The 12,761-nt window shown below is 49.9% G+C and overlaps 1 protein-coding gene across 1 annotated transcript in view; it reads left to right on the top strand.

The window, feature by feature from the left end:
• LOC121581630 (rho GTPase-activating protein 29) overlaps positions 1 to 12,761 on the top strand; it is an 84,941-nt gene that overhangs the window by 60,403 nt on the left and 11,777 nt on the right. Inside the window, exons 16-20 of the mRNA XM_045211490.1 lie at positions 902 to 994; positions 1,607 to 1,770; positions 4,606 to 4,794; positions 7,577 to 7,714; positions 7,849 to 8,189. Coding sequence (XP_045067425.1) covers positions 902 to 994; positions 1,607 to 1,770; positions 4,606 to 4,794; positions 7,577 to 7,714; positions 7,849 to 8,189 — 925 coding nt within the window. The remainder of the gene's footprint in view (positions 1 to 901; positions 995 to 1,606; positions 1,771 to 4,605; positions 4,795 to 7,576; positions 7,715 to 7,848; positions 8,190 to 12,761) is intronic.

Below are 12,761 nucleotides of genomic sequence, written 5' to 3'. Positions count from 1 at the left end.
GGCCAGCCCACACCAAGCCCAGCTACTTCATAATGTAGAGGCGGGGGCTCATTAGAGTATTTGGGTATGTGGTTTTATACCCCAATTGATGTTGTTAAGTTAAAAACAGAATGCAAGATAAAAATAGCTGACACCATTCAAACCAATGAGGGTTCGGAACTTTAAAGCCAATTATCTCAGAATATACATTTTTCTTCAGATAGATCCTTGTAGTTCTAAGGTCACAAGTTTTTATTTTTTTGGTGTGTCGTTCCAGTTGAAGTGTTCTGATGTCAACAAAACAGTTGATCTTGTAGACTGCCAATAGTGAAGTTAGTAAAAAGACTTTGATAAGTGCATGTGACATATGAGACACTGTTAAGTGTAACAGGCAGCTGTAACAGGCAGCTGATCATAAAGGGTTGGCTTATTTCTGGAAAAGTGAAGGCTGCCCTGGGGGCCATCAGCCTTGGGTCCACCAGCCTTGGGGCCACCAGCCTTGGGGTCACCAGCCTTGGGGCCACCAGCCTTGGATCCACCAGCCTTGGGACCACCAGCCTTGGGTCCACCAGCCTTGGGGCCCACCAGCCTTGGGGCCACCAGCCTTGGGGCCACCAGCCTTGGGGCCACCAGCTTTGGGGCCACCAGCCTTGGGGCCAATGTGGGGCTGATTAGCAAAGGCACATGGGCCAATATTTTAGCCCGCATTGGGCCCACATCGCGCCAATGTGGACATGTTTGCTGGGTATATTACTATGTATTTATGCTGTAAAAAATGTGATGGTTATCTGTCATGTTATATCGAATGTGTATGTTATGAATTCACTAAAAACAATTATACCACTGTTATTTGCAGTGCGTTATATGACGTTGCTATTTGTTAATGTGAGGTTTGAGGAAGTTGTTTACTTCCTGTTGTCAGGTGACTTTAAACGCAGACTACCCAGAACCCCCTCCACTGGCACCATGTCCTCAGCAGACGACCTGGACGAGAGACAACCAACCTCAGACAACGGTAAGAGAGAGTCAGTCTGTCTGTCTAAAGAGCCAAGGTCTGAAGTTGTTTTGTCCTTTTTTGGTGTGTCTGCTTACATGTGCCTGTGTGTATCTCTGCATGTGTGAGGGGCGGTGACCCTTCGACCCTCACACCAAATGTTTTTACTCTGTGCACAGCTGTAGAAAATGAGATGGGGTGTGTTGGTTTTGGCTTACGGCCACAGCTAGCTAGTTCCTGTCTTTAGCCTGACCTCTCCCTGCAGGAGAATGGGTTATTTTTGATCAACTCTTTGTTGTTAGAGGCATCAGGGGCTCTGCACTGTTTAAACCATCTCAATACAACTCTATTTCTGTGGTATTTTAATTTAATGGTTAATTATTGTGGAAATTCTGGTTTAAGGAACAAGTCTGATTAGGCCAATATAGGTTGTTGTAACACTTGTGTAACTCACGCAACCAATTATTCTGAGTATTTATTCCTGGCGTAAATAAGTGTTTATGACAAGGGATAATGAAATGTTATTGTGTGAAGATTAGCAGAAGTGATGTGGCCCACTGTCTACAGATAATTCTAATTCTAAGGACCCTTGATCTGTAAAATACAATACTGAGATCCTCCCTCTCCCCTCAGGTCTGGGTGAAATGGTGACAGAGGCAGACAGTTCACCAGGTCCGTTTCGTAACACCCAGATGTCCAAGGCGTCTCAGACACACAAGCTGAGGAAACTCCGAGCTCCGTCTAAGTGCAGGGAGTGTGACAGTCTGGTGATGTTCTCCGGAGCAGAATGTGAAGAGGTAGAAATAAACAGATACACGCTGTTGGAGATGGGGCTGCTGGGGATGGGGCTGTTGGAGATGGGGCTGTTGGGGATGGGGCTGTTGGGGATGGGGCTGTTGGGGATGGGGCTGTTGGGGATGGGGCTGTTGGGGATGGGGCTGCTGGGGATGGGGCTGTTGGGGATGGGGCTGTTGGGGATGGGGCTGTTGGGGATGGGGCTGCTGGGGATGGGGCTGTTGGGGATGGGGCTGTTGGGGATGGGGCTGTTGGGGATGCTGGGGGCTGCTGGGGATGGGGCTGCTGGGGTGGGGCTGTTGGGGATGGGGCTGTTGGGGATGGGGCTGTTGGGGATGGGGCTGTTGGGGATGCTGGGGCTGCTGGGGATGGGGCTGTTGGGGATGGGGCTGTTGGGGATGGGGCTGTTGGGGATGGGGCTGTTGGGGATGGGGCTGCTGGGGATGGGGCTGCTGGGGGGTGGGGGTGATGGGGCTGCTGGGGATGGGGCTGTTGGGGATGGGACTGCTGGGGATGGGGCTGCTGGGGGTGGGGATGATGGGGCTGCTGGGGAGGGGGCTGCTGGGTATGGGGCTGTTGGGGATGGGGCTGCTGGTGATGGGGCTGCTTGGGGATGGAGCTGTATGGGGCTGCTGGGGATGGGGCTGCTGGGGATGGGGCTGTTGGGGTTGCTGGGAATAGGGCTGTTGGGGATGGGACTGCTGGGGATGGGGCTGCTGGGGGTGGGGATGATGGGACTGCTGGGGATGGGGCTGCTGGGGGTGGGGCTGATGGGGCTGCTGGGGAGGGGGCTGCTGGGTATGGGGCTGCTGGGGATGGGGCTGTTGGGGATGGGGCTGCTGGTGATGGGGCTGCTGGGGATGGGGCTGTATGGGGCTGCTGGGGATGGGGCTGCTGGGGATGGGGCTGCTGGGGGTGGGGTGATGGGGCTGCTGGGGATGGGGCTGTTGGGGTTGCTGGGAATAGGGCTGTTGGGGATGGGACTGCTGGGGATGGGGCTGCTGGGGGTGGGGATGATGGGGCTGCTGGGGATGGGGCTGCTGGGTATGGGGCTGCTGGGGATAGGGCTGTTGGGGATGGGACTGCTGGGGATGGGGCTGCTGGGGGTGGGGATGATGGGGCTGCTGGGGATGGGGCTGCTGGGGATGGAGCTGTATGGGGCTGCTGGGGATGGGGCTGCTGGGGATGGGGCTGCTGGGGGTGGGGCTGCTGGGGATGGAGCTGTATGGGGCTGCTTGGGAATGGAGCTGTATGGGGCTGCTGGGGATGGGGCTGCTGGGGATGGGGCTGCTGGGGGTGGGGGGTGATGGGGCTGCTGGGGATGGGGCTGTTGGGGATGGGGCTGTTGGGGTTGCTGGGGATAGGGCTGTTGGGGATGGGACTGCTGGGGATGGGGCTGCTGGGGATGGGGCTGTTGGGGTTGCTGGGGATAGGGCTGTTGGGGATGGGACTGCTGGGGATGGGGCTGCTGGGGGTGGGGATGATGGGGCTGCTGGGGATGGGGCTGCTGGTGATGGGGCTGCTTGGGAATGGAGCTGTATGGGGCTGCTGGGGATGGGGCTGCTGGGGATGGGGCTGCTGGGGTGGGGGTGATGGGGCTGCTGGGGATGGGGCTGTTGGGGATGGGGCTGTTGGGGTTGCTGGGGATAGGGCTGTTGGGGATGGGACTGCTGGGGATGGGGCTGCTGGGGATGGGGCTGTTGGGGTTGCTGGGGATAGGGCTGTTGGGGATGGGACTGCTGGGGATGGGGCTGCTGGTGATGGGGCTGCTTGGGGATGGAGCTGTTGGGGATGGGGCTGCTGGGGATGGGGCTGTTGGGGATGGAGCTGTTGGGGATAGGGCTGTTGGGGATGGGGCTGCTGGGGATGGGGCTGCTGGGGGTGGGGGTGATGGGGCTGCTGGGGATGGGGCTGTTGGGGTTGCTGGGAATAGGGCTGTTGGGGATGGGACTGCTGGGGATGGGGCTGCTGGGGGTGGGGATGATGGGGCTGCTGGGGATGGGGCTGCTGGGGATGGGGCTGTTGGGGATGGAGCTGTATGGGGCTGCTGGGGATGGGGCTGCTGGGGATGGGGCTGCTGGGGATGGGGCTGCTGGGTATGGGGCTGCTGGGGATGGGGCTGCTGGGGATGGGGCTGCTGGGGGTGGGGGTGATGGGGCTGCTGGGGATGGGGCTGTTGGGGTTGCTGGGGATAGGGCTGTTGGGGATGGGACTGCTGGGGATGGGGCTGCTGGTGATGGGGCTGCTTGGGGATGGAGCTGTTGGGGATGGGGCTGCTGGGGATGGGGCTGTTGGGGATGGAGCTGTTGGGGATAGGGCTGCTGGGGATGGGGCTGCTGGGGATGGGGCTGCTGGTGGTGGGGATGATGGGGCTGCTGGGGATGGGGCTGCTGGTGGTGGGGATGATGGGGCTGCTGGGGATGGGGCTGTTGGGGTTGCTGGGGATAGGGCTGTTGGGGATGGGACTGCTGGGGATGGGGCTGCTGGGGATGGGGCTGCTTGGGGATGGAGCTGTTGGGGATGGGGCTGCTGGGGATGGGGCTGTTGGGGATGGAGCTGTTGGGGATGGGGCTGCTGGGGTTGGGGCTGCTGGGGATGGGGCTGCTGGTGATGGGGCTGCTGGGGTGGGGCTGTTGGGGGTGGGGCTGCTGGGGATGAAGCTGTTGGGGATGGGGCTGCTGGGGATGGAGCTGTTGGGGATGGGGCTGCTGGGGATGGAGCTGCTGGGGATGGAGCTGTTGGGGCTCAAAGTAGAAGATAAAACGAAGTAATCTATGCTCCAAAGTGTGATTTGTACCAGTCACCTTTCCCATGTCTCTCTCTGTCTCCTGTCTCAGTGCTCCCTGGCCTGCCATAAGAAGTGTCTGGAGACCCTGGCTATCCAGTGTGGTCATAAGAAGCTGCAGGGAAGACTACATCTGTTTGGGATAGACTTTTCCCAGGCAGCTAAGAACAGCCCAGACGGGATCCCCTTCATCATCAGGAAGTGTACCTCTGAGATCGAGAGCCGCGCCCTCAGCCTCAAGGTAAAACGAGGTTCTTAAAGAGACAAAGACTGCAATCTAACTTGATTTCTAAATGTGAGGCATAATAATGCATAATAATGTAGGAAAGTTATCTTAGCTAACTAATTAACCCCAGCGTTGTGCCACCGCTAAGGGCATCTACCTTCGTAATGGGCATGTGTAATAGCAGTGGTTCTTAATCCTGGTCCTGGGGATTGCCCTACCGCTACACAAACCGTTGACGATTTGAATCAGGTGTGTAGTGCTAAGGCAACAACTAAAATGTGAACCCCTTTACATCCCCCAGGACCAGGATTAAGAACCACTATATTAGCGCAATAACTGAATCTGTATCTGTCCAGGGTATATGTCTTGGTATCTGTCCAGGGTATATGTCATGGTATCTGTCCAGGGTATATGTCATGGTGTCTGTCCAGGGTATATGTTATGGTATCTGTCCAGGGTATATGTCATGGTATCTGTCCAGGGTATATGTTATGGTATCTGTCCAGGGTATATGTCTTGGTATCTGTCCAGGGTATATGTTATGGTATCTGTCCAGGGTATATGTCTTGGTATCTGTCCAGGGTATATGTCATGGTATCTGTCCAGGGTATATGTCTTGGTATCTGTCCAGGGTATATGTCATGGTATCTGTCCAGGGTATATGTCATGGTATCTGTCCAGGGTATATGTCTTGGTATCTGTCCAGGGTATATGTTATGGTATCTGTCCAGGGTATATGTCTTGGTATCTGTCCAGGGTATATGTCTTGGTATCTGTCCAGGGTATATGTATTGGTATCTGTCCAGGGTATATGTCATGGTATCTGTCCAGGGTATATGTTATGGTATCTGTCCAGGGTATATGTCATGGTATCTGTCCAGGGTATATGTTATGGTATCTGTCCAGGGTATATGTCATGGTATCTGTCCAGGGTATATGTCATGGCATATGTCATGGTATCTGTCCAGGGTATACAGTGGGGAAAAAAAGTATTTAGTCAGCCACCAATTGTGCAAGTTCTCCCACTTAAAAAGATGAGAGAGGCCTGTAATTTTCATCATAGGTACACGTCAACTATGACAGACAAAATGAGGAAAACAATTCCAGAAAATCACATTGTAGGATTTTTTATGAATTTATTTGCAAATTATGGTGGAAAATAAGTATTTGGTCAATAACAAAAGTTTCTCAATACTTTGTTATATACCCTTTGTTGGCAATGACACAGGTCAAACGTTTTCTGTAAGTCTTCACAAGGTTTTCACACACTGTTGCTGGTATTTTGGCCCATTCCTCCATGTAGATCTCCTCTAGAGCAGTGATGTTTTGGGGCTGTCGCTGGGCAACACAGACTTTCAACTCCCTCCAAAGATTTTCTATGGGGTTGAGATCTGGAGACTGGCTAGGCCTCTCCAGGACCTTGAAATGCTTCTTACGAAGCCACTCCTTCGTTGCCCGGGCGATGTGTTTGGGATCATTGTCATGCTGAAAGACCCAGCCATGTTTCATCTTCAATGCCCTTGCTGATGGAAGGAGGTTTTCACTCAAAATCTCACGATACATGGCCCCATTCATTCTTTCCTTTACGGATCAGTCGTCCTGGTCCCTTTGCAGAAAAACAGCCCCAAAGCATGATGTTTCCACCCCCATGCTTCACAGTAGGTATGGCGTTCTTTGGATGCAACTCAGCATTCTTTGTCCTCCAAACACGACGAGTTGAGTTTTTACCAAAAAGTTATATTTTGGTTTCATCTGACCATTGACATTCTCCCAATCCTCTTCTGGATCATCCAAATGCACTCTAGCAAACTTCAGACGGGCCTGGACATGTACTGGCTTAAGCAGGGGGACACGTCTGGCACTGCAGGATTTGAGTCCTGGCGGCGTAGTGTGTTACTGATGGTAGGCTTTGTTACTTTGGTCCCAGCTCTCTGCAGGTCATTCACTAGGTCCCCCCGTGTGGTTCTGGGATTTTGCTCACCGTTCTTGTGATCATTTTGACCCCAGGGGGTGAGATCTTGCGTGGAGCCCCCAGATCGAGGGGAGATTATCAGTGGTCTTGTATGTCTTCCATTTACTAATAATTGCTCCCACAGTTTATTTATTCAAACCAAGCTGCTTACCTATTGCAGATTCAGTCTTCCCAGCCTGGTGCAGGTCTACAATTTTGTTTCTGGTGTCCTTTGACAGCTCTTTGGTCTTGGCCATAGTGGAGTTTGGAGTGTGACTGTTTGAGGTTGTGGACAGGTGTCTTTTATACTGATAACAAGTTCAAACAGGTGCCATTAATACAGGTAACGAGTGGAGGACAGAGGAGCCTCTTAAAGAAGAAGTTACAGGTCTGTGAGAGCCAGAAATCTTGCTTGTTTGTAGGTGACCAAATACTTATTTTCCACCATAATTTGCAAATAAATTCATTAAAAATCCTACAATGTGATTTTCTGGATTTTTTTTTCTCGATTTGTCTGTCATAGTTGACGTGAACCTATGATGAAAATTACAGGCCTAATCTTTTTAAGTGGGAGAACTTGCAAAATTGGTGGCTGACTAAATACTTTTTTTCCCCACTTTATGTCATGGTATCTGTCCATGGTATATGTCATGGTATCTGTCCAGGGTATATGTCATGGTATCTGTCCAGGGTATATGTCATGGTATCTGTCCAGGGTATATGTCATGGTATCTGTCCAGGGTATATGTCATGGTATCTGTCCAGGGTATATGTCATGGTATCTGTCCAGGGTATATGTCATGGCTGTGATGTTGGGGATCTGGTGTATTGTGTGTTCTTGTCCAGGGAATCTACCGTGTGAACGGGGCCAAGTCTCGTGTGGAGAAGCTGTGCCAGGCGTTTGAGAATGGCAAGGACCTGGTTGAGCTCTCTGACCTCTCACCCCACGACATCGGCAACGTGCTCAAACTCTACCTGAGACAGGTGGGAGAGTCTAATTAAAATGGTGATAAAGAGCATCCTAGTTTTACACCGCTAGATCATTCTTATGTAATAATGTACAACACATTTCACAAAGATATTGATTGATTACTTTGATTGATTTCTATCTTCTGTAGTTACCAGAGCCACTGATCCTGTACCGTTACTATAATGATTTCATCGGGCTGGCCAAGGAGAGCCAGGCGGTGATCATAGAGGAGAAGGCTGCAGCCAGGGCCCTTCAGACCCAGACCCAGAGCCAGGGGCAGCCAGGGGGAGAACAACCCCGATCAGGAGGCACTCAGCCTGGGGTAGAGGGAGAGCAGCCTCCCCTGAGAACCAGCCAGCCTGGAGGAGAGCTCCCCAACCAGCCCAGTATAAAACTCAACAGAGTCCTGTTTAAGATTAGAGACCTGTTACGACAGCTGCCTCCTGCACAGTACAGGGCCCTACGCTTCCTCACAGCTCACCTACACAGGTAAGAGATGGGTATATATCATTTAAAATTGATTAAATTGAGATATTGTGTCACTGGCCTACACACAATCCCATAATGTCAAAGTGGAATTATGTTTTTAGAAATGTTTACAAATTAAATAAAAATGAAAAGCTGAAATGTTTTTTGTCAATAAGTAAATACATTCAGGAGTAAACATTTGCTTAACAAGTCACATAATAAGTTAGACTGTGAGCAATAATAGTGTTTAACATCATTTTTGAATGACTACCTCATATCTGTATGCCACACATACAATTATCTGAAAGGTCCCTCAGTCGAGCAGGGAATTTCAAACACAGATTCAACACAGGTGAGGAAGGAAACCGATTTCACCATGAGGCCAATGATGACTTTAAAACAGTTACAGAGTTGGCTATGATAGGAGAAAACTGAGGATGGATCAACAACATTGTAGTTACTCCACAGTACTAACCTAAATGACAGAGTGAAAAGAAGGAAGCCTGTACAGAATAAAAATATTCCAAAACATGCATCCTGTTTGCAATTAGGCACTAAAGTGAAATTGCAAAAAATGTGGCAAAGAAATTAACTTTATGTCCTGAATACAAAGTGTTATGTTTTGGGGGTGAATCCAGCACAAGACATAACTGAGTACCACTCTTCCTATTTTCAAGCATGGTGGTGGCAGCATCATGTTATGGGTATGCTTGTCATCATGAAGGACTAGGGGGAGTTTTTTAGGATAAAAATAAATGGAATAGAGCTAACCACAGGAATAATCCTAGAGGAAAACCTGGTTCAGTCTGCTTTCCAACAGACACTGGGTGTCACGCTCTGGCTCCGGGACTTTGTATGTTGAGCCAGGGTGTGTTCGTTTCGTTGTGTTCTGTTTGGTTGGGTTGTCTATGTGGTTGTTTCCTTGTTTGGTCGTGTGACTCCCAATCAGTGGTAACGAGTGTCAGCTGTCGGCTCGTTATCTCTAATTGGGAGCCATATTTAAACTGTGTGTTTTCACCTTGTGTTTGTGGGTTTTTGTTCCTTTACGGTCATTGTAACTGTGGACTTCATGAATCGTTTATTGTTTTGCACTTTAGTATAATAAAGTCATCATGTTCGCTCAACACGCTGCGTATTGGTCTGCTCCTTTTGAAGACGATCGTGACAGAAAAACCCACCAAGATGGGACCAAGCAGCGTGTCCAGGAGCCGTCGCCAGGGAGATCCCTCACAGATCTCCTTCGCCTCCTGGACTGGGTCAAGCCGAGTGAGGAGGAGAAGGGCTTGACACTATGGCAGAAGGGCGAGAGGCTGGCGAGGGATATGGAGACCTGGTCCACGGGTAGGAGAGACGCCCCGAAATTTTTTAGGGGGGGGCTCACGACGTCGGACCAGCAGGAGGCCGCGATAGAGCGGCCCAGTGGGTTGCTGGAGAAGGCCGCCGGGTTACGGGGGCCACTGGTCGAAGAGGGGATGGAGGAAGTAGAGGCACGGCGAGAGGTACTGGCGTGTGTTGCCAGTCCGGTCCGGCCCGTTCCAGATCCCGGTGTAGGGCCAGTGGTGTGTGTCCCTAGTACAGTCCGGTCCATCCAAGCTTCCGCACCAAGCCAGTGGTGTGCGTCGTCAGTCCGGCACGGCCCGTGCCTGCTCTCCGCATCAAGCCTGTGGTGCGTCTGCGTCAGCCCGGCTCTGCCCGTTCCTGCTCTACGCACCAAGCCAAAGGGTGCGTCGCCAGCCCAGCCCGGCCTGTCCCTGCTCTACGCACCAAGCCAAAGGGAGTGCGTCGCCAGCCCAGCCCGGCCGGTTCCTGCTCCACGCATCAAAACTACGGTGTGCGTACGCGGCCCAACCCGGACTGTTCCTGCCACTCGCACCAGGCTAAGGGTGCAGTAGTCGTCAACCTGGTCAGCTCGGTCCGGCTACTCGCACCAAGCCAGGGAGGCGAGTCGTCAGCCTGAGGAGGTCCGTTCGGCTCACGCGCCAAGCCGAGGATGCGTATCGTCAGCCAGGTCCGGTCCGTCCCTGCCTCACGCGCCAAGTTAGGGTGCGCGTCATCAGTCCGGATCCAGCCAGCTGGGTTGGATCGGACCGGGGCCATCCGGGGGATGGATGTAGGATGGTGGTCAAGCCCGGAGCCAGAGCCGAGCCGCCTCCGAGGAGCAACACCCACCCAGCCCTCCCTATTTGGGTTCTTTGAGTGCGGTCGAGTCCGCGCCTTTAGGGGGTACTGTCACGCTCTGGCTCCAGGACTTTGTATGTTGAGCCAGGGTGTGTTCGTTTCGTTGTGTTCTGTTTGGTTGGGTTGTCTATGTGGTTGTTTTCCTTGTTTGGTCGTGTGACTCCCAATCAGTGGTAACGAGTGTCAGCTGTCGGCTCGTTATCTCTGATTGGGAGCCATATTTAAACTGTGTGTTTTCACCTTGTGTTTGTGGGTTTTTGTTCCTTTACGGTCATTGTAACTGTGGACTTCATGAATCGTTTATTGTTTTGCACTTTAGTATAATAAAGTCATCATGTTCGCTCAACACGCTGCGTATTGGTCTGCTCCTTTTGAAGACGATCGTGACACTGGGAGACAAATTAACCTTTCAGCAGGACAATAACCTAAAACACAAGGCCAAATATACACTGGAGTTGCTTACCAAGACGATGTTGAATGTTCCTGAGTGGTCTAGTAACAGTTTTAACGTAAATCGGCTTGAGAATCTATGGCAAGACTTGAAAATGGCTGTCAAGAAATGATCAACAACCAACTTGACAGAACTTGAAGAATTTTTGAAAGAATAATTTGCAAATATTGTACAATCCAGGTGTGGAAAGTTCTTAGAGACTTACCCAGAAAGACTCACAGCTGTAATCGCTGCCAAAGGTAATTCTAACATGTATTCCCTCATTACAATGCAAATCAATTTATAACATTTTTGACATGCATTTTTCTGGATTTTTTTGTTGTTATTCTGTCTCTCACTGTTCAAATAAACCTACCATTAAAATTATAGACTGATCATGTCTTTGTCAGTGGGCAAACTTACAAAATCAGCAGGGGATCAAATACTTTTTTCCCTCAGAGGCCCATTATCAGCAACCATCAGTCCTGTGTTCCAATGGCACGTTGTGTTTGCTAATCCAAGTTTATCATTGTAAAAGGCTAATTGATCATTAGAAAACCCTTTTGCAATTATGTTAGCACAGCTGAAAACTGTTGTGCTGAAGAAGCAATAAAACTGGTCTTCTTGAGACTAGTTGAGTATCTGGAGCATCAGCAATTGTGGGTTCGATTACAGGCTCAAAATGGCCAGAAACAAATAACTTTCTTCTGAAACTCGTCAGTCTATTCTTGTTCAGAGAAATGAAGGCTATTCTATGCGAGAAATTGCCAAGAAACGAAATATCATTAAATAGTACCAGCAAAACACCAGTCTCAACGTCAACAGTGAAGAGGCGACTCCGGGATGCTGACCTTCTAGGCAGAGTTGCAAAGAAAAAGCCATATCTCAGACTGCCCATCTTTTATTGGCTAGTCTGAGATATGGCTTTTCTTGCAACTGCCTAGAAGGTCAGCATCCCGAGTCGCCCTTCACTGTTGACGTTGAGACTGGTGTTTTGAGGTACTATTTAATGAAGCTGCCAGGTTGAGGACCTGTGAGGCGTCTGTTTCTCAAACTAGACACTAATGTATTTGTCCTCTTGCTCAGTTGTGCACCGGGGCCTCCCACTCCTCTTTCTATTCTGGTTAGAGCCAGTTTGCGCTGTTCTGTGAAGGGAGTAGTACACAGCATTGTACGAGATCTTCAGTTTCTTGGCAATTTCTCGCATAGAATAGCCTTCATTTCTCAGAACAAGAATAGACTGACGAGTTTCAGAAGAGAGTTCTTTGTTTCTGGCCATTTTGAGCCTGTAATCAAACCCACAATTGCTGACGCTCCAGATAGAAGGCCAGTTTTGTTGCTTCTTTAATCAGCACAACAGTTTTCAGTTGTGCTAACATAATTGCAAAAGGGCTTTCTAATGATCAATTAGCCTTTTAAAATGATAAACTTGGATTAGCAAACACAACGTGCCATTGGAACACAGGACTGATGGTTGCTGATAATGGGCCTCTGTACGCCTATGTAGATATTCCATAAAAAATCAGCAGTTTCCAGCTACAATAGCCATTTACAACATTAACAATGTCTACACTGTATTTCTGATCAATTTGATGTTATTTTAATGGACAAAAAAATTGCTTTTCTTACAAAAACAAGGACATTTCTAAGTGACCCCAAACCTTTGAACGGTAGTGTATGTAAATGAGATATTTCTGTTTTTCATTTCAATAAATGTGAGGAATAAAATCTAAAAACACGTTTTTCATTATGGGGTATTGTGTGTAGATGGGTGAGAAAAAAGAATCCATTCAATCCATTTTTTATTCAGACTGTAACACGTGGAATAAATCAAGCAGTATCCCTTTCATCCCTAGTTGAGACCAATCTCTCCCCCAGAGTGACAGAAATTATGAAATCGTAATATTATCTTTCATCTCTAAATATTATTAGAATTGTTTTTTTCTTACTTAATGTGTTAATATTGTATTAATATGTACCTCTTC

Source organism: Coregonus clupeaformis, chromosome 37, assembly GCF_020615455.1.
Source record: "Coregonus clupeaformis isolate EN_2021a chromosome 37, ASM2061545v1, whole genome shotgun sequence".
NCBI classification, from domain to species: Eukaryota; Metazoa; Chordata; class Actinopteri; order Salmoniformes; family Salmonidae; genus Coregonus; species Coregonus clupeaformis.
Note: the sequence above shows the minus strand (reverse complement) of the source record. Positions and strands in the feature narration are given on the sequence as shown.